Below are 21825 nucleotides of genomic sequence, written 5' to 3'. Positions count from 1 at the left end.
TACTGGGTAAATTTTCTCATTAGCACTCTGCGACATTATCTAGGAAGACCCCTTGAGCTTGTTGGACTTTTGTAAATCTAAGAGGATATTAGAATTACAGCAACAAATACATGTATAGCCTTAATCTTATTGCTGCATTGAATTAAATTTTACATGTTTTCTTCTATGTGAACTGAAGGCTTCCTTTGACTATTCTATAATTGTGTGACTAATCCCTTTCAATTGCAGAAAATCTAGGAATTTGTAGTCTTTAATTTGCTCCAATTTTTCAAAGGTTATAACTATTGAGATTCTTATAGATGATGAAATTCAGCATAACTCTCCTCTACTTTGTTGGGAAGGAGCATTTTCCAGTTCCATGACAGAGAGCCCTTCCTGCACTACCATAATCTATTTTCTGGTCATGTCAGTTGTTTTAGTATAAGATAATTACTCATCTTACCCATAGACTTGTCCTTGACAAGTTGGCAATATTGTGGAACAATTCCTATGGTCACCTCAGTTCTTATCCCAAGAATGTAAGCATCCTGTAAAGTGATGGAGACCTACTTTATTCCCTCTGGCAAGAAAAAAAGAATAAGGCTGATGAAACTGTCCAACTATTTTAAGAATTTACAATTCATATCATTAACCTGGTTTCAAATCCTGGTTCTGACACTAGCTGGATTACCATAGACAAGTTATTTGCTTTCTCTTAAACTTGGTTGTCTCATCTATAAAATAGGTATAATAATATGATTAATAATATCTTACTGTGCAGGTGTTTTTTTTTTCCTTTGATGATCAAATAAAATGGTGTGTCTGAAATCTTTTGCAAATTTTGAAGTGTCATGTGATAGCTAGCTCATGTTACCATTCACTGGGCAAAGGTAAAATAAGATACATCAAAGAGTTGCTTATGATAATAACTATAGCTCATATTTGCATATGACTTTGTAGTCATTAATTTTGTGGAATATATTATTTCACTTACTACTAGACACCTGTGAGGAAATAAATCTTATTTTCCTGACTTTAAAAATGAGAGAAGTATGATTAAAAGAGGTTAAGTAAATTGTCCAAAGCCATTTAGCTATTAAATGACAGATTTAGGCATCAAACCAAATTATTAAAATAATTATTACACAAAACAACTCACTTTCAACAAGTTTTTATTAAGCACCATGTGCGGACTATTGTGCTATACTTTCCAAAGACTAAAAACACACACAGTCCCTTTAAGAAAATATAAGCTAAACAGTAGGGGTAAGACAGGATACAAGGTATAAAGTTATAAGGTTAATGGAGAAAGTCTAGACATCATACTATGAAAGTTTTGAGATGAAGGTGATATTTTTTCCTTAGGAGGAAATACACAAAAACATAGCCACCAAGAAATGATTTTTTTTTTTATCAGATCAGTCCACAAATAGTGTCCATCAAGGCCTAGAGGGGATATAGTCTGTTTTGATTGAGGGTATACGCACACTAATGAAACGAAAATTCTTGAAATATTAGAGAATGAAGGGCTCCAGGATTGCTGTGATACTCTCTTTCCTACTGACTAAAGTATAGAAAGGATTGCCTTCCCCCTCCATGCTTCATATACTTAGAGGGAGTACCCAAATCATTGGAATCTAATAGATAATGTGTATAGCTGTGTAACACACATTTCTGAAATCATAGTCCAGGGGTTTATATACATTTGTATCTTTCTGAATATTTATTATAAATAATTTAGAAATTATTGAACTATTATAGAAATGTTACATTATTATTATTATGAAATTTGAGTGATATAGTTTTATTTTCTACTCTTCGTTAGCTATATATGAATTAAGTTTAATTGCTGAGCCAGCAAGCCTCTAAGACATATGTACCCTCAGTCCCTTTTTTTTTTCAATGATAGAAATGTCACAGAAGCTATGTCTATTTTGAGAATTTCCTGGGACACCAAGAAATGTCCCACTCTGGCATAGTTTCCTAACTGATTTCAGCAAAAGCCCCTTTTCTTTAACCTACCTCCTTTTTTACATCCATCAAACTAAATGAATGCAACTTGCTATACATGTACCTCACAAGGGGGTTGTTAAGCTTAATTAAACAACTGTCCATAAAAGGAAAATGCTTCCAAAATGTTTCACAAGCATTTATTTAATTAATGGAATTAATTTAGTTTTATTTATGTCTAGGACCAAACAGACACACACACACACACACACACACACGAGAGAGAGACAGAGACAGAGACAGAGACAGAGACAGAGAGAGAGACAGAGAGACAGAGAGACAGAGAGAGAGAGAGAGAGAGAGAGACAGAGAGAGAGAGAGAGAGAGAGAGAGAGAGAGAGAGAGAGAGAGAGAGAGACAGAGGTATGCCCATATATACAGTCATGTAGTGAAGTATTATTTTATTTTATTTTGACCTAGAAACTGGTGAGCTTGCAGGCCAAGGTGGAAAAGAGGACTGGAACTGTTTCAATCAGTAATGTTTCTATAGCTTCCCTGTAGGAGTACAAATGAATGGACGGCAGGGGGAAGGGAGGGGATAAATAAAGTAAAAACAAAAACAAACTACAAATCTGACCTTGGCACTTGAAAAGATGAAGGCTAAATACAACTGTATATCTGTGTGTATGCTATCATTATTCTTAATGAGAGTAGACATTGCAAGGACATTTCAAATTGTACTTTAGGCAATGAATTAGCTGCTAGAAACAGAACCAAACTGTTTTATTCAGCTATTAAAACACTGGTGTATCTGCTCTTTTCAACCAAGTTATACACCTGTTTCTAATAAGACAAAATTCCACTCCAAGAATTCTTTGAGGGGCAGCTAGGTGGCGCAGTGGATAGGGCATCAGGTCTGGTTTCAGGAAGATAAGAGTTCAAATGTGGTCTCACACACTTACTTGTTTTGTGACCCTGGGAAAGTCAAATAGCTCTGTTTGCTTCAGTTTCCTCATCTGTAAAATGAGCTGGAGAAGAAAATGGTAAACCACTCCAGTATCTTTGTCAAGGAAATCCAAAATGGGGTCATGAGGAGTAGGACACAACTGAAATAACTGAACAACAAAGAATTATTTTATGTAACTGTCATTGCCCTTTTTTCATAGTAAACCAAACACATGACTTTAAAAATATGTCTAAATTCTAAATCAGAAGGTTTTATAGAAGTGCCATTGTTTTATTTCTATATTATCTAGTTTGAAAGACTAACCAGTCATATCAGCAATCAGACACTGTCATTTTAGACTGACTTGACCAATAACTAATACTACTTCAATTGCTGTCACTTAAGAGATTAACACTAAAAATCAGCAAATATTGATATCAACATAGATGAGCCTACAATTAATAATTGCTATATTTTGGGAATATAATTTCATCTTGGTTTCATTTTCCCATTTGCAAAATGAATATGAGCATAGCATTTGTATAATACATTAAGTTTTTTTGTTTTTTGGAAGGGAGAGGGTAGGGCAATTGGGGTTAAGTGCCTTGCCCAAGGTCACATGGTTAGTTTTTGTGTTAAGTGTCTGAGGTCAAATTTGAATGCATGTCCTCCTGACTCCAGGGTCGGTGCTCTATTGACTCTGCCATCTAGCCACCTCAGTACATTAAGTTTTACAAAACTGTTTAAACCTTTTATCCCATTTTAACCTTAACACAATCTTATGGTATATCTGCTAATATTATCCCCATTTTTACAGATAAGGAAACAGACTGAGAGAAGTTATGTTACTTGCCTAAAATTAAATAGCTAGAAGGTCTCTGAGGCAAGATTGGAATTCAGGTTTTCTTGATGTAATTTTGAACATTTTATCCACAGACCCCCCATGTACCCCAATTGCATTACATGGTCTTCACATTCCTTATGTTTCTAATATTTCATTTACATTATTCTTTTTCTTCTTCTGAATTTCCCCTCACTTTAATCAAAGTGTTTTGGTTCTTCCAGTAGTCCAAGAAAAATCTTGATTTATATTTCATGTATACATAATTATTAAGCATTTCAATAGCAAAATAACTCTAGAGCTGGAAAATACATTAAAAGTCATCTAGTCCAGCCCCCTACAGATGAAGAAACTTTGGCTGTGAAAGCTGAGGTGACCAATGTCATAGAGATAGAAAGTGGAAGAGCCAGAATTCCAACTCATATCACAAGATTCCAGTTCAGTATTTTTTTCCCAATAAACCATGTTGTGTACTTGAGTTAATAAATATCCATTTAGTATATTACTGTTGAAAGCATTGAAGGGAAGTATAAATAATGACACAGATGCGATGTCTATCATTGATGTTTGTTAGCTCAATTCAATACACGTTCACCTGCTTACTATATTTAGATGATTGACACTCACTAGTATTGTGACCTGGGAAAGTCACTTAACCTCTCTCATATTTAGTTTCTTCATCTGTAAAGGTAAATAATAATAATAATAATAACTACCTCACAGGTTTATTGTTAGGATCAAGTACGATGTTATATATAAAAGTACTTTGGAAAACTTGACAAACTATGTTTGTTATTATTTTCATTATTATGGTGGGCAAAATTCCTCAGATGCAATAAGGTCCCATCATTCATGTTATTCAAAGTCTAGTCTGCACAAAAGGCAGGTACCCAGATATATATAATAGACACTTTTACAATAGAGAGATAGAAAACAACAACAAAAAAGTAGGTCAGAATGAGAAGATCATTCCTAGCAAAGGATTTATGGAGAAGGTGACATTTGGTTTGGGTCTTAAAGTACATACAGAAATCCAGTAGATAAAAAGATAAAGAAAATATATTCTAGGCATAAAAAATAGCATGCAAGAAGTCATGCAGATGGAAGAGGGCTATACTATAGACCAAGGGTGGGGAACCTGTGGCCTCAAGGTCACATTTAGTCTTCTAGGTCCTTGGTTGCAGCCTTTTGACTGAGTCCTAGTTTTACTGAAAAAATCCTTTTATTAAGGTCATTTGTCATGTGAAGTTTGTATTCAATCAAAGGGCTGCACTTGAGGACTTGAAGGGCCACATGTGGCCTTGGGGTCACAAGTTCCCCACCCCTGCATTCATGCTTATACTAAGACAATATTTGTTTGAAGTATACCTCATATGTATCACGGGCTTATAACTATTTCTCTTTGAAGGTATTAAATTAGTTCGACTGGAGCATTGTCTTGTACTTCCAATTTCATCTCACCTGTGAAACTTCACTTAACTGCTCTAGCCCATGCTAAGCTCTGTATTTCTTTAACAAACAATGACAATTCTATTTTATATTTGTTGATTTCACCCTCCCAGCTATAGATATAAGTGAAGTTTCTTGATGGACCATATTTTATACTTCTTTCTTATGTTTCTCATTGACTAGCATCATTCTAATCATGGAGTTTGTGCTCATATTTATTCATTGATTTAAAGAGGTCAAGGTTATGAGTTCACTTTCCTGTGGACTACTTATTGCTATAAGTATCATTAAGATTACCCTTTGATTTTTCTAATCCCAGTCATAGTGGTCTCCTGGTGCTTACAGGTAGTTGCATATTTGCTATATAGCCCTTAAAAGTTTCTTGTCATCTTATTGATACTACCATTATACTGCAGCTTAAGAGGTATTTTTACATAAGAGCAGACAGTCTTCATGTAAACTACCATTTCCCTACCTTGTTTGCACAGTATGACCAGGGAATACTATTTTATTGATGGTTTTAACCACCCCACCCCCCAGTTAGTCTGGGATTGGGACTGATAGAATAAGATTATTGTGTTAAATTAATGAAGATTAAATGCAAATAAAGTTATTCATGTCATAGAAAGTGACTGACCATTCTACAATCAATGTGCACTAAACAAAACAAACAAAACTCTCCCACTTCCTCTGTTTCCCTTTTAGCAATCTATGAGCAATCATGTGAAGCCTACCGGCACAAGGGAAACACATCTGGTTTCTTCCACATTGATTCAGATGGCAGTGGGCCTCTTGAGCCGCTCTTTGTTTACTGCAATATAACAGGTAAGGTTCCATCATTTTCATTCATATTTAACAGATAACCTAAATAATGTATAGCAGAAAGCATTTCTTTTTCAAGCATAGAATTTTAGAAAAAGAATTCTTAAAAAGATGGAAAAAAATATCTGAGAATGTATGTCTTCCTGAGTATTTCTTGAGAAAATATACAAGTAATAGCTAGGTTATTATTATGGAGGGAATAAAAAGAATGTAAAAATCTTGATTTATTTTCAAAAAAAGGATGAAATTGTCTGCTATTTTTCTTAAAATCTTTTGTTCTTGTTACTTATGTTTTACCCTAGAGTTAAAACAAAATATCTAAGTCAATGATTAAAATCAACATTTCTTGTACCTTTAGAATGTAGAATATCATTGTAACACAGCCCATTGTCAAATGGAATCACATACTTATCCAGTCATGTTGTCACTAATATAAAATTTAACACTATCATTATTCTGGTATCCTCTATCAGTATTGTGGAAATATCACAATGAAACAAAAAGAACTTTGAACTCAGTCTGGAAATCCAATTCTGCCACAGATCACCTATATGATCATGAGGACATGGGAGTTTCCACTCTCCATATTTGACAACCCTTCCCATACTCATACCATCTGAACTATGATTGTGTAAAACACCCCCTACCCACACCCACACACACTCTGCTACCACCACCAATAATAACCACCACCACCACAACAACAACAGTTGTCTAGGGAATCTTATTTTTATCGATAACCATGAGTTATAGGCAATATGAAAGGGTCAGTAGGATGTTGGGTTTGGAATCAGGAAGATATTTAGTTTAAATGCTACCTTTGAAACTAACTAAATATGTGAATTTGCCTGAGCCTTTTCATTTTTATGTAATTCAAGCAGTTCCCTTGGGTTTCTCTGCTAATTAATTAAATACGTATGGATTAAGCATCTTCTGTGTGCTAAGTGATAGATTGGGGGAGAAGAGCCCCAGTACAATAAAATCATATAAACCTCCACAAGGCCGGACTTCTAATTTCAAAACAATGCAATTAGCATAAAATAAAAGATCAATCTAATTTAGCTCCTCTTTAATGAAATATCTGTTGGGTTAAACGTAAGCTTTAAATTAAGATGCAGAAACTTAATGTTTTACAAACATAAGAAGTAGTAAAAAGAGATTCTGGTTTCATGTTATAGATATTTGTGAAGTTACTTGGTAAAATGAAAAGATGACTGGTTGTGGGACAGAAAAAAAAAGTCTGACTGAAATCTAGCTCCAATAAAACTTAGTAGATGGGTGATTCTGAGCAAGTCCTTTCATCTTTGGGGGCACTAGTTAGCTCATATATAAAAGGTAGATGATGCTTCTCAATTTTTGTTCTGAGGCAACTGTTTTGTAAACAAATGGCTGGAGGAAATGGTGTCATCGTCATCATCATCATGGTTTGTTAGTAGTACTAAGTAGTAAACATGTGGTACTAACTAGCAGTAGCAGCAACAGCAGCAGCAGCAGTACTAGCAACATCAACAATAACAATAACAGTTCGGATCCAACCTCAGACACTTAACACAAAAAAACTAGCCATGTAACCTTGGGCAAGTTACTTAACCCCAATTGCCCTCCAAAAGGCAAATAAAATAAATATAAAGAACCAGAAAGGGAGAAATAAGGAGAAGACAGTTAAAAAATGCAAAGATGAGAAAGGACTCTGAAGTCTCTGAACTGTTAGCAAAATGCTTTTGCTATACCTGATATTCCCTTTGGGAGTTTTATAGAATTATCTTCATTATATTTTCCATGTAAGATGCCTATTAGTTGATTTCCTTAATTCTTCAATGGCACTATATATTTAAACATTGAGAAAATACATTTGAATGTTCTTCCTAGATAAATGAAATGATGAGATGAATTACATTTGACTACAGCTATAGTAATAGTGCTTAGATGAAATCAAATAAGTTAAATTTATGAAATGAATTGAAATTTCCTAACCTGTAAATGTGGTATAAACATTTTGGAGTTTTCACATGTATAGCATTCTTTATTTCAAAGTCATTATCCACATTCATAAAAATTTATTTTATTCTCTACAATGCACAAGTCCAAGGTCTTCCTTTTCTCAGACACCTTAAAACACCATATAAGTGTTATTTCTTCTCATCATCATCATTATTGCTGCTGTTATTGTCTACTGTCACTTTCATTGCATGGGATTTATTAAGTTCTTCCAAAACATAAATGAATTAAATAAAATTTTCAGCACCTAGGACAGAATTCTGTCAGCAGCAAATGATGGTTGACCTGAGGTATGATACTGTTCTTCTGCATTTCCATAGCATTTCATTATTCTAAAATGCATTAGTGTCAATTAAACCTTATACCATCCCTACCTTTTAACTGTAAGATATATTATTATCTTCCTCTTACTGATGGGGAAGATACAGATTATATCAACAATTTGCCCAAGGGCAATGAGAGCTGCATTAATGGTTTTGGAGATCAGAAGAAAGTAGGTTTCCTTTCAGGGAAACAGCTACTAGTGAAAGACAATTGGATTAATAGCAAGTAAAGTACAGATAAATTAATGACTGGGATAACAGAACAGGTCTACCTTGGTGAATCTGTGGAAACTGCAGTTCATGAGGCTCAGCTACAAAAGGGGAAAATAAATCTCCAAATGTAATACAGTCAGGGATATTTTATATTTTAGACAGTAAAGTAGTGATAGAAAAACAAAAAATGTCGTCCTCTACATTTAGCTGCTACACCTCTTTCAGTTTCCCGGTTAGCATGGACTAAGCCTAGTCAGGTAGGATAAGTCAAAAGCAGCTATCTAGTCAACCAGAATGAATTGGGCATATGTCAGAAATCATGACGGACAAGATCCTGAATCTGGAAAAGCATCAACACTAGAGTTAGTGAATAGACAACACCAAAGTTTAAATCTCATCCTAGGAGAGAAACTGTATGCATTCTGCCTTATCTTACATTGGCTCTTATAAAGTCCTGGGATCATAGATGACAAAAATAGAAAGAGGAAGCCTAGATACTTATAGTCTCTTCCCTGATTGGAATAGGGGCAGAGAGGTCACTGAAAGGTATTATTAGTCCTTTAGTGTGTTTTAACACACAAACACATTATAGAAGAGTCAGACTACTTTCTGTCTCTATTCTTTCCTGTGTCTAACAGAGTCTAATCATGACAAAAGATTCCTGGATTTAAATTTTTAAATAGAATTAATAATAGCTATAATATAATAATAACATAAATATAATTAATAATAGCTATAATATAATATAAACATAACTAATGAATAATATTCACTCATGATTTAATTTTAAAATATTTCTTACATTGGCTACAGTCTACAGAATGATATTATTGGAACTGTAGATTAAGATCATAGATAATAGATTATTATAACTTAAGAGAGTTTTGAGACTTTCAATCTTATCATCTTATAAATGAGGAAAATGAAACCCAGCTAAGTAAAAGGCAGCCTAGAGCACTAGGTTGGAATCAGATTACCTGGGTTCAAATACAAATTCTGCCACTTAGTGTCTATATGACTTTGGCTAAATAAATTATCTTTTCTAGAGTTCAGTTTTCTCACCTATAGGTAAAGAGGGCAGCTAGGTGGTGCTGTGGTTAGAGTGTCAGGCCTGGATTCAAGAAGACTCATCTTCATGAGTTCAAATCCTGCCCCAGATGTGTAATAATTGTGAGACCTTGAGCAAGTCATGTAACCCTTTTTACCTCAGTTCCTCATTTGTAAAATGAGCTAGAGAAGAAAATGGAAAATCACTCCAGTCACTTTGCCAAGAAAACCCCAAATGGTGACAGAGAGAATTAAACATACTGGAAACAACTCAACAACAAAAGTAGAGAAATTTAATAGATAATCATTATGGTTTTTATTAATTCTAAATTCTAGGACGCTATTGTATTGTTTAAGTTTTGTCTCTTCTGTTCACTAGATTGTGACTTTTAACATCACATATGCTTTATTTTCCCCATATGTAAAATATTAAGCAAAACCTATGCATTAGGCATACTGTGCTAAGGATAAAAGTGAAAATTCTATGACTTCATGGAATTTACAATCTAGTCAGGGAAGACAAGTACATACAAAATAGTTGCAAAGTAGGTAGATGTTATTTTGTATGCATCCGGGGGTGGGGAACTAATGGCTATGAGGTTCTAAAAAGGCTCCATGTAGAAATTGACATTGAAAATTCAGATTTTAAAGGAAATTGGGAATAACAAGAAAAAACATGTTTACAGGCATTGGGGAGAATCAGTACAGAAACACAGAAATGTGCCATGTACGAGGAATAGTGAAAAAAAGGTAGTTTTCATGAATTGTAGCGGGTATGACAGGCAGTGGTATATAATAATTCTAGAAAGGTAGATTGTGGTCAGGTTGTGAAAGTCTTTAAATAGCGGTGGAATATCTATATCTATATATACACACACATACATACATATGCTGGAATTTATTGAGATAGGGGAGTAATTCAATCAGATTTGTGCTTTAGAAAAAAAAAAATCACTGTGGAGGAAAATTGGATTAGAAATTTGGAGCTGGGAAACCAATTAGGAAGCTATTTCAGTACTGTCCAGTCAAGAGGTAACAAGACCTGACCTAGGGTGGTGGCTGTGAGAGGAGAGAGAAAGGGACAACTTATGAAGAGGCATGTTGGAGTTCAACTGGAGAGGGATTTGAAGTCAGATTAAGGAATGTGATCTGAACGGAATCAGGGCATCACCGAAGATTTTTCAGCAGGTGAGTGACATTGACACAAGAAGTTGGTGGATGAATTCCAAAAGGGAAAGGCTGCAAACAAAAAGTAGCACAGGAAATATTTTAATGGTCCTGGTGAGAGGCAATGAGAGTCTCATCTAGGATATGGCTATGTACTCATACATTTTTACAAAGTACTTTCCGCAGAGAAAAAGAGATGCTGTGGAAGGAGAATATACATGATTTAACAACTAATTCAATTTAAGGAATAAAGGAGAGGCAAAAGTAAAGGATGACTTCAAAGTTAAGGATTTCAGTGAATTGATGGATAATGTTCCTAATGGAAATAAGACAGTAGGAAGGATAAATTTGGGGGGGGGAAGAAGATGATGATTTCCTTTTAAAATACATTGAATTACAAAGTAAATCATTTTCCTTGTGTCTTAGTGATTTTAAAATTATTTTAAAGCTTTAAAATAATGACTTTATCTTTACCCAGGTGGCAATTCTAAGGAGATTATACATTGCAGATTTTATCATCAAATTTTAATAAACCTAATTATGGTTATTTGGGCATTTATTTCTTGCTTTTAGTGTGTGTGTGTGTGTTGAGTAAATAGATACTGTATAATATTGGCTCCTGCCAAATGTTTAGAATGAGAAAAGGTACATTTGAAACCTAAGTACAGTGAGCTTCATTTTGAACTGATACGTGGTTTATTAATAAACATAATACTTATTTTATGAAGAGCTATATCTGCATGATAGGTATTATTAATAATGTTGTTATTATTGTACTTAATGATAATAAACTTTAATATAGACCTCCATATGTACATATGCAGTTTAAAAATATTGAAGATATTTAAAATGTTAATGAGTCAGTGAAACTATTAACAATATGTGCATTTAAAGATGGAACATTTTGCTGCTGTCTTTGCCTGAGGAATTTTCCCCCCATAATTATTTTCATTATGTGTAAATCTAAAAATATGTATCACAGTTGCTGGCATAAAAGCAGCTCATGCTTTAATTAGAACTATGAACCAGAGAAATTAAAAAGTGTCTGTGTTGGGTGGGGAAGGTATATGCAGGGAGACAAAGAGATGATACCATACTCACATAAAGGAATAGTAGAAACTAACTCTGACCTGGATGTCAACATGACCTGTAATCTGTGGCTTGTCTCCTATATATTACTATGTGTTTAGAGGAAGGAGTATGATTGCTTATATCAGTGGATGTGCTGATTTGTACTCCTCCTTTAAGAGAAAACATTAAACAACTCAGCCTCTAAGCTGAAAAGACAGGGAATTCATGTGAAGTCTTCACATTGCAATGGACTTCAGCTGTATTCTCTTCACTTGTCAGCCAAAAGAAGTTGTGATTCAAAGATAGGCAAGGATTTATTCAAGTTTACACTGCTGTTGTGGCATAATAGATAATGTGCTGAACTTAGGAAGACGAGTTTGAATGCCTCCTCAAATACTCATCTTGGCCTTGGAGAAGTCACATAAACTCTGTCTGCCTTGCTTTTCTCCTTTGTAAAATAGGGATATTACTAGTTCCTACCTCAGAGGTGATAAGGATACAATGAGGGCAATATTTTAAAGTGATTTATAAATCTTAAAGTGCTATATAAATGCTTAAATTCTAGTTATTTTGTGTCTATCTAGTAAGTGGCATATCTGAGACTATAACCAAGGATCCCAGGCTCCCAGTCCTGAGCTCTTTCCCAGTCTCATGTTGCTTTTGTATATGGATCGAAGATCAGAAAAGGGTCCTAGACACCATCTAGATTAACCTTCTTATACTGTAGTCCTAGGGAATTTAAGTAACTTACCTAATATCATGGATGTTTTAATCTTCAGATTTGTTGTCCAGTTATTTTTCAGTTGTGTCCAACTCTGCGTGACCCCTTTTGAGGCCAGCAAACTTACCGAAGTGGTTGTCATTTCCTTCTGCAGCTCATTTTACAGATGAGAAAACTGAGGCAAATAGGGTTAAGCGACTTGGCCAAGTACACCTAGTTATTAAGCATCCTAGTCTGGATTTGAACTCAGGTCTTTGTGATGCCAGGTCACTGTGTCATCTAGCTATCCTTTAATCTTCAGAAGAAGGAATTAAACACAAGTCCTCTGACTATAGAATCATTGCTATTTCTACGATATTGCTTGCCCGTACCACTCTACCTATCTTAATATATACTTCTGATAATTTTGATTTTTCTCAGTATTCATGCTGCTTGATAGTAGCCACACAGTTAACAATTAGGTTATGGCAGTTTTCTTCCTACAAGTTTCTCAAACTATGAAGAAGCCCCTGGAGCAGATAAGTATTTAAGCATGTGGCAACATATGAAAGCCAACATGTTATTCTGGCATATTAATTGGAACAACTGTCAAGCACCCTGATTCTAGTCCCAACTGTGTTACTAAATAGTGTCTAACCTTGAACAAATCAATGAAGTTCCATTCACCTTATTATTGTTTTTCTTTTGTGAAATAAGCAAGATGACCTCCAAGGTATCTTTAAACTCTGCGATTTAATCAAGGATAGGTTTAAGTACAGAGAGTGAGGTAGAAGAAAGACTTGAATAATTTTCCGAAGTGTTGAAGAATCAGTTATAAATATGATTTACTTTTATTAAAAAAGCAACCCAGGGGCAGATAAGTGGCACAGTGAATAGAGCACTGGCCCAGGAGTCAGGAGGTCCTGAGTTCAAATCCTACCTCAGACACTTAACACTTATTAGCCGTGTGACCTTGGACAAGTCACTTAACCCCAACTGTCCTGCCTTCCCCCCTCAAAAAAAAAGGAACCTGAAGGGACCCAAGTTGTTAGATCTGTGAGTCTTGATACCATATCCTGGGAAAGATCAAGAGCTACATTACCAAAAAATCACTGAACACTTTAAAATAAGGGAGGGGGGGAAGAAAGCTACTGTGTACCAGGCAACATATTTCTGCGAGGGAAAGTTATACTTAAATGATGTGCTGAAATTCCTTGAGAATAATAAATAGACATGCAGATGAATGAGGATGTAGATGAAATGTAGTGTTTCTAAGAATCCTTGGCAGTATTCTGTAAGGATATAATCATTCTAGAAGTTTGTTGAGGGATGGGAGTTGAAGAGACAGTTTAATTTTGGTCTGAATTATAGACAAGAAGTAGGTAGCTGTAGAATTGCAAAATAAAAAGGGAGGCTTTTCTGGGAATCACTAATACTAAGGTCATTCTTATTTCATGAAAGGTGGGAGAAGTATATACTATAATCGCTAAGCTTGTGGATGGCCCTTATGGTGATAGGCAATAATATGAGGGAATGTTGTAAAATACAATTTGAAGTAGATAATTCAAATTGTGAGTGAAAAATGAAAGATTTGGAGAGATTGACAAGAATTCTGGGAAAACACCAATCATAGGAGACTTAGACTGACAGTTAGAAATGGCTTTAAACACCATTTAGTCTAGCTCCCTTAGTTTATAGCTGAAGAAGGAAGGCCTGGATATGTGAAATGACTTAGTCAAGATTATACAGATAGTAGAGAGCAAAGGGAGAATTTGAACCTGGGGACTTTGACCCCCAATCCAGTGTACTATTCTGAGAATTCCTGTAGCTTCTTCCTTAACTATAGCAACTGGGAGAAAAAGTGGTGCTCCACCAAAAAAAAAAAAAACCTGAGAAAATATTAACATTCATAAAGAAAGAAAACAAAATTTCCTACTTTTATAACAATCATGTCTGAAGAGTTTATCTATGTGTTTGTATGTACACACATATAATATATATATGGATAAGGATATTGGTCGGAATGGTGATAGAGATAGAGATAGGAAAAGGGACAGGAACAGGAATAGAGAAAAGATTTATGATTTCTCTAATATCTAGAACTCCTAGATGAAGATTACCTCCCCCCTCCCACCTCTACCAATACAGGCTGGTACTTCTTCTGCAATTCATAATCTTAGGGAGTTGTCTAGCTTTGGAAAGTCAGTCAGTCAATAAATATTTATTAAGAATTTATTATATGTTAAGCACTAAATCCCTGAAAATAGAATGAAATGGAAAACAGAGAATATGTTTTCAAGGAACTCACATTATAATGAGTTAAATGGCTTGATCAGTGTCACATAATTAATATGTCAAAGGATGTATACTGTCATTCGCAAAGTTGCAGCCTGAGAAAGATATAATGAAATTCAGTGTCTGCTCAAGCTTTGGCAGACCCTACTAACTCAATAGCCTTTAAGTATAAATGCAAATCTGTCTGTCAAGTTGCTGCCTGTGTATGTTTAGAAAGGCTTATCACTAGTTTGGTTACAGGGTAAGGCATTTTTTTCTGTTCACAGCACCTCACTGTTTTTGTTGTTCAGTCATTTTAGTAATTTCAAATTTTTAAAAAAAATTTTAAAAAATTTTTTTATTCTATAATTTTTAAATTTTTTTAACTTCTGATTTACATCATTCATTTCCGCCAGATTTTGAGTTACAAATTTTCTCCCCATTTTCCCCCTACCCACCACCCCAAAATAGTCCCACAGGATATTCCCTCCTCCAATCTGCTCTCTCCCATATTTTCTCCCATACCCCTTTTGGCTTTTCCAGTAGGACATGGTGGATCTCTATGCTCCAATGCCTGTATATCTTATTTCCCAATTACATGTAAAATAGTATTAATAATAGTATATATATTTAAACATCTGATTTTAAAACTTTGAATTCCAGATTCATTCCCTTCCTCCCTTGTTACCCACTAATACTGGGAAGATAAGCAGTTCAGTATAGGTTGAACATGTGTAGCTAATGCAAAACAGTAACATAGTAGATTTATTATAAAAGACTGACTATATTTCCCTCCCTCCTATCCCACCTCCCACTTGTTCTATTCTCTACTTTTATTGCATCCCAACTTCCCTCCCCCCAGCCTGCCCTCCCTTCCATCAATCCCCTCCATCCCCTTCCCCCCTACTCTCCTGTAGGGTGAAATACCCTATTTAGTGTGTATTTCATTCCCTCCCCAAGCCAAATTCAATGACAATAAGGGTGACCAATTCCCTTTTGCCTTCCGATTCTTCCCCTCCATTGTAAACCATTTTTCCCTTGCCTCTTCTATATGAGACAGTTTACTCCATTCTGTCTCTCCCCATCTCCTCTCATTATATTCCTCTCTCACCTCTTAATTTCCCCTTTTAAGTATCATTCTTTCCTATTAAATTGTTCCTCTGCCTCTATCTGTGTATACCTCTAAACATATATACACACATTCACATATGTATTCATATGCCCACATATAGACATATATATGTATATGTATATATATATATATATATATATATATATATATTTCTATTCCCTTCAACTATTTTCATACTGAGAAAAGTTTCATCAATTACAATTATCGATTTTCCATGTAGGAATATTAATAGTTCAACTTTGTTAAGTTCCTTATGATTTCTTTTCCCTGTTTACCTTCTCATGCTTCTCTTGCTTCTTATATCTGATTGTCAAATTTTCTATCCAACTTTGGTTTTTTCATCAAGAATGCTTGATAGTCCTCTATTCCACTGAATGACCATATTTTCCCCTGAAACATGATACTTAGTTTTGCTGGGTAGGTGATTTTTGGTTTTAATCCCAGCTCCTTTGACCTCTGGAATTTCATATTCCAAGCCCTTTGATCCCTCAGTGTAGAAGCTGCCAGATCCTGGGTTATCATGATTGTGTTTCCACAATATTCAAATTGTTTCCTCCTGGCTGCTTGTAATATTTCCTCCTTTATCTTGGAATTCTGGAACCTGGCTATAATATAGCTAGGAGTTTTTTGGAGGGATCTTTTTCAGGAGGTGATCGGTATATTCTTTCAACCTCTATTTTACCCTCTGCTTCTAAAACATCACGGTAGTTTTCTTTGAGAAATTTCTGAAGGATGATTTCTAGGTTCTTACTTTGATCATGGCTTTCAGGTAGTCCAATAATTTTTACATTATTTCTCCTTTATCTATTTACCAGGTCAGTGGTTTTTCCCATGAGTTATTTCACATTGCCTTCTATTCTTTCACTTATTTGGATCTGTTTAACAGCATCTTGATTTCTCATAAAGTCATTAGATTCCATTTGCTCCAATCTAATTCTGAAGGAATGATTCTCCTCATTGAGCTTTTGAGATTCTTTTTCCATCTGGCAAATTTGGCTTTTTAAGGCATTCTTCTCCTCATTGCCTTTTTGAGCCTCTTTTGCCAATTGAGTTAGTCTATTTTTTTTTTAAGCAATCAGAGTTAAGTAACTTGCTCAAGGTTACATGGCCAGTTATTATTTCTGGGTGTCGTGCTGAGTATCTGAGCCCGGATTTGATCCAGGTCATCCTGACACTGGAGCCAGTCCTCTTACTCACTGAGCCACCTGGCTGCCCCCGAGTTAGTCTATTTTTAAGGTGTGATTTTCCTCAGTCAGGCTGTTGACTCTCATTTCATAATTTTCTTGCCTCATTCTCATTTCTCTTCCCAATTTTTCCTCTGCTTCTCTTATCTGCTTCTTAAGGTCCTCTATGACCTGTAATGAGCTCAGAATTTCCTTTGAAGCTTTTGGTGCAGGAGTTCTGATTTCACTGTCTTCCTCTTGTTCCATGTTTTGCTCCTTTTTGTCCCCAAAATAGGAGTCTAATGTTGGAATCTTCTGTCTGCTTTGTTTCCTTTGCCTGGTCATGTCGCCCCTCAGTCACTTGACCCCTGGGCTTTTTGCCACAGTAGGACTCTGTCACCAGAGAGGGGTGCTTTTGTCACAAACACTGAGGTTTTCTCAGGTTCCAGAAGTATTCGATGGGTGCCCTTTCTGAGGCCTCCACACACTATTGCAAGCTGGACACACACCCCAGGACCTCCACCGTAGACCGCAATCCAGATCCAAATAGGTTAAACCAAGAGCAATTACCCCTCAGCCTGGCTGCTTGGTTCCCCTACACTCTGCAGAGCAGGAGCTGAATGCTGCCACATGGCAGTAGAGGCTGCACTGCAGCCCTCAGAGGCTTCTCGCCCCGGGGGCAAAAGCAATGCACTCCCACTTAATGTGTCCCAAAGTCCACACTGCACTGATGTCTCACTTTGTCCTTCTCATCTATGTGTTGATAATTTTAGAAACAGTCACAGCTGCTGCTGATCTGGATTCCCTCCAGCCAGTGACTGGTCAGACCCACCCTGGGGCTAAAACCTCTGGCTCACAAAGGCCTTGGCTCGGCTGAGCTGGCCAATTCCAGCCTGCCAGGCTGTCCTCAGGAGATGGTTAGCTTCTCTGTGTCATTTTGTGGGTTCTGCAGCTCCAATGTTTGATCAGAGTCCCCTCTTTACATTGATTGGGGATGGTAGAAGCTGGAGCTGCTTGGAGTTCCTGCTTCTACTCCTCCATCTAGACTCCGCCCCCCCTCATGTCCAATTCTTGATCCCATTTGATGTTTCTGGTCAAAGATACTAGAGTAATTGCCATTTCTTTCTCTAGCTCATTTTGCATATGAGGAAATGAGACTTGTCCAGGGTTATATAGCTAGCAAGTGTCTGAGGTTAGATTTGCATTCAGCTTCCTGACTCCTCTAGCTGTGTGACCTTGTAGATCACTCTAATATCTTTGCCAAGAAAACCCCTAATTCAGTCATGAAGAACCAGAGGTGAAAATGACTGAACAGCAACTTCCTGATTTCAGGTCTAGTACTCTCTTCACTTAATCACCCTGCCCTTCTACTAAGGTGCAGAAGGTTAGATTGCAAGCCCTTCTCTTGAGCATTTAAAACATCTTTATGGTCTAGCTCCGTCCTGCTTATGCAGTGCTCTTCCTTAAGTACTTTGCTACAGGCAAACTGGGCTACTTGGTGCTCCCCAAATTCAAGATTCCATTTTACTAATCCTTGCCTTTTCCAGGCTAGTCCCTCAAGTTTACAATGTTTTCCTTATTAATGTCTACCTTTTAGAACTCATGGTTCCATTCAAGTCCCAGATCAAGGGAAAGCTCCTATAAATCTTTTACTAATCTTCCAAATTGTGAGTACCCTGCCCACTGAAAATGCTTTGTGCTTATTTTGATTTTTTTTTTCCCAGACGAGGAAGTGGAGTCTGCACCAGTGACATCATCAATATCAGGAACTTTTGTTCAGAAAATCCACTATACTTAAGTAGATCAGCATCTATTCTGCAGTTCTTAGTTTCAGAGTTATATGTTTGGTTGTTGTTTTCACTGGGAGGAGAAAGCAGTTAGATGCTAAGTAATTTACTCAGGGACCTGTAGCCAGTATGTGTCAGGGACTTAACCACAGTTTCAAATATTGTAATATGTATCTTTATATTTCTATGTATAGAGATATGTATGTGTATATGTATGCATTTATACATATGTATATCTATCTATCTATCTATCATCTATCTATCTATCTATATATATGTCTGACTCTCAGTCTCTATCTCTTATTTGCTTACCAGTGTATGTATTGTTTCCCTTTAAAAGAACAACAATTTCATTTTTTTGTCCCTGTAACTCATTGCCCAGTATAATACCTGGAGAATATGAGGTACTTAGCAAAAGTTTACCAAATGGAATTTCATTGAATAACAATATTTGAGACTAAGGAGTTGGTATGCCATTGAAATCATAGATACCTTAAATTACTGAGATACTGAAATAAGAAATTATTAAGAGAACTAAACTACATTGATAAAAATGGTGCATTGTCAGTATAGACTGAACCACACACACACACACACACACACTCACACACACACATTTTTTTTTCTCCTGAAATGATCAAAATCTATAAAAAAAATGGACAAGCTAAAATTGAATTGTTCACAATAAAATGTAAACATATGGGAGTTTTGTTTTTTATTTGTTTTGTGTTTTTTTTTTAATTTTTTTAGTTGACTAAAGTAGGTTTAGGACAAAGAGAAGGTGAACTTCACAAAATTGGCTATCCTACTTTTGAAATTCATTATTCCCGTTGACAAGCAATATATATTGACTAAAACAATGTCAGTTAGTTGGTAAGTGACGGAACCCTATATGGTCACTTAGTAAAACTAGCTTATACTTATCACTTATATTTTGATTAGAGAACTAAATGAGCAAGTGTTATTGATGGTCTGAATTTAGCCTTGGTCTATGAACTCATCCTTGTCATATGAGAGACTAAAAACTAATGTGCTACATTAAAGAAGGAAGAGCTTCTAAAAATAAAGATGTGATGGTCCCCACTCTATTATGACTTGGTTAAATTACATTGGAAAGTTATCCAGTTCTGGGTACTACAGTTTATGAAGAATGTTGATAAACTAGCAAGCATCCGAGGAAGGGCATCTAGGTTGGTTAATTGAATGCATGTCATATGAGAGTGTTTAGGGAACTGACAGGAAAAAAGAATCAAGAAATAAAATTTCAGGGGGACATTATAGCAGTCTTGAGAGACTTGAAGCACTATCATAAGCAAGAGGGATTAGACTTGTCCTGATTAGCCCACAGAGGTACAGTGGATAAACATTTCAAAGATACAGCTTTAAGTATGATGCAAGGAAAGTCTCCCCTTATAATTAAATCCATTGAAATGTGGAATGGGCTTCCTGAGAAAGTCATAAGTTTCTCCTTAAAGAAAAATTTCAAGCACAGTTTAGGTGACTACTTATTAAGTTTGTTTCAAAATTCATTTCCCTCCACCATCCCTTTCAAATTTAAAGTTCTTTGATTCTGTAACAAAATGCTTCTGTTAGTCCTCTCTTGTAATCTTTGTTGAAAAGAATAACAGCAGTTTATATATTCTATTTCACTCATTCTGGTCTTTGTCAGGAAAGTCCCTCAAGCTCAAAATGTTCTCCATAATCATGTGTACCTTTTGGAACTCATGGCTCCATTCAAGTATCAAGGGGAACCTCCTATGAGTCTTTTTTAGTAATCTCCCCAGTTGTTGTTAGTACCCTAAATACTGAAAATACTTTATTGTTTAAGACTTACAAAGCACAGTAAATCTTATTTGAGTCTAGTGTAATCCTGTGTAAAAGGTAGTAAAAATAATGTTATTCCTTTTTTTAAAGATAAGGGAACTAAAATTATCAGATTAGTTAGGCACCTTAGAAAGTTCCATGACTTACATGAGTAGAGGTAAAATTTGAACCCAAGTCTTTTGACTCAAAGTTCTTTACTACTCTGCGGCTTATGTTCTAACTTACCACATTTCACCTGTCCCTCTGGTTGAGTTTGAATTTCTGTAGAAATGATGAACCCTAAGTGTCTTAAGTTAGGGAATTTTTTGTTGTCCAGTCATGTGCAACTCTTCATGAACCCATTTAGAACTGTCTTGCCAAAGATATTAGAATGGTTTGCCATTTCCTTCTTCTTAACTTAGGGATAAAGAGAATAAAAAGTGAAAAAGAGATAACAAAAAAGTAGTATAATGTTGTGAATTGAAAATACATACATTACATACATACATGTGAGAAAAATCTGTGTTCAAATCCTGTCCATACATGCCGCATGTTGTATGTGTGACCCTGGGCAAGTTATTTAAACTGTCAGTGTTGTTGACCAGAAGTAGCAAACTCAAATAGCAATGCAACAGGGGGGACTCATTACACTATATATATTGATTAATTTAGAAAAACACATATTAATATTATCTAAGTTTTATTGAATTTTATTGTTTTTTTCTTTTATTTTGCTAAATATTTCCCAATTACATTTTAATCTGGTTCCCATGGCACTCAGTGTTGTGGCCCACCTGACGCACCAGGATCTTATGTTTGACACCTCTGATTTAGACAATTTCTCCTTACCCAGAGCCCTCTCTGAACAAAACAGAGGAGATGCATAAACATGGAAGAGATGAAAAATCCCTTGTAATGTAATAAACCTTGCAAATGATTGGGGTTTTCCATAAAACAAGTTCTTTCTCCCACTATTTCCTCTCATTCATTCCTCCCCACCCTCTCTCATATTTAATATATTCTGAACATAGTAGAGTTTCCATTGTTGCCGGAGTGAACCATTCTAACAGTACTTGGTCACCTATGATTCTATACTTCTTTCTTCTCTTGTTAATAGAGTGAGCAAAAAAAAATACTTACCTTACATAAAGACAACTTCA

General features: G+C 35.6%; 1 protein-coding gene across 2 annotated transcripts in view; it reads left to right on the top strand.

The window, feature by feature from the left end:
• The window catches only part of CNTNAP5 (contactin associated protein family member 5), a 934370-nt gene that overhangs the window by 562319 nt on the left and 350226 nt on the right, over positions 1-21825 (top strand). For both annotated transcript variants that reach the window (XM_069066887.1, XM_069066888.1), the window contains exon 12: positions 5871-5990. In XM_069066887.1, the coding sequence (XP_068922988.1) occupies positions 5871-5990 (120 nt within the window). The remainder of the gene's footprint in view (positions 1-5870; positions 5991-21825) is intronic.

This window comes from Petaurus breviceps, unplaced genomic scaffold (genome assembly GCF_028583685.1).
Source record: "Petaurus breviceps papuanus isolate PSGF00001 unplaced genomic scaffold, PetGlider_PUasm1.0 90731, whole genome shotgun sequence".
NCBI lineage: Eukaryota > Metazoa > Chordata > Mammalia > Diprotodontia > Petauridae > Petaurus > Petaurus breviceps.
This window is presented reverse-complemented; position numbering and strand designations above follow the sequence as displayed.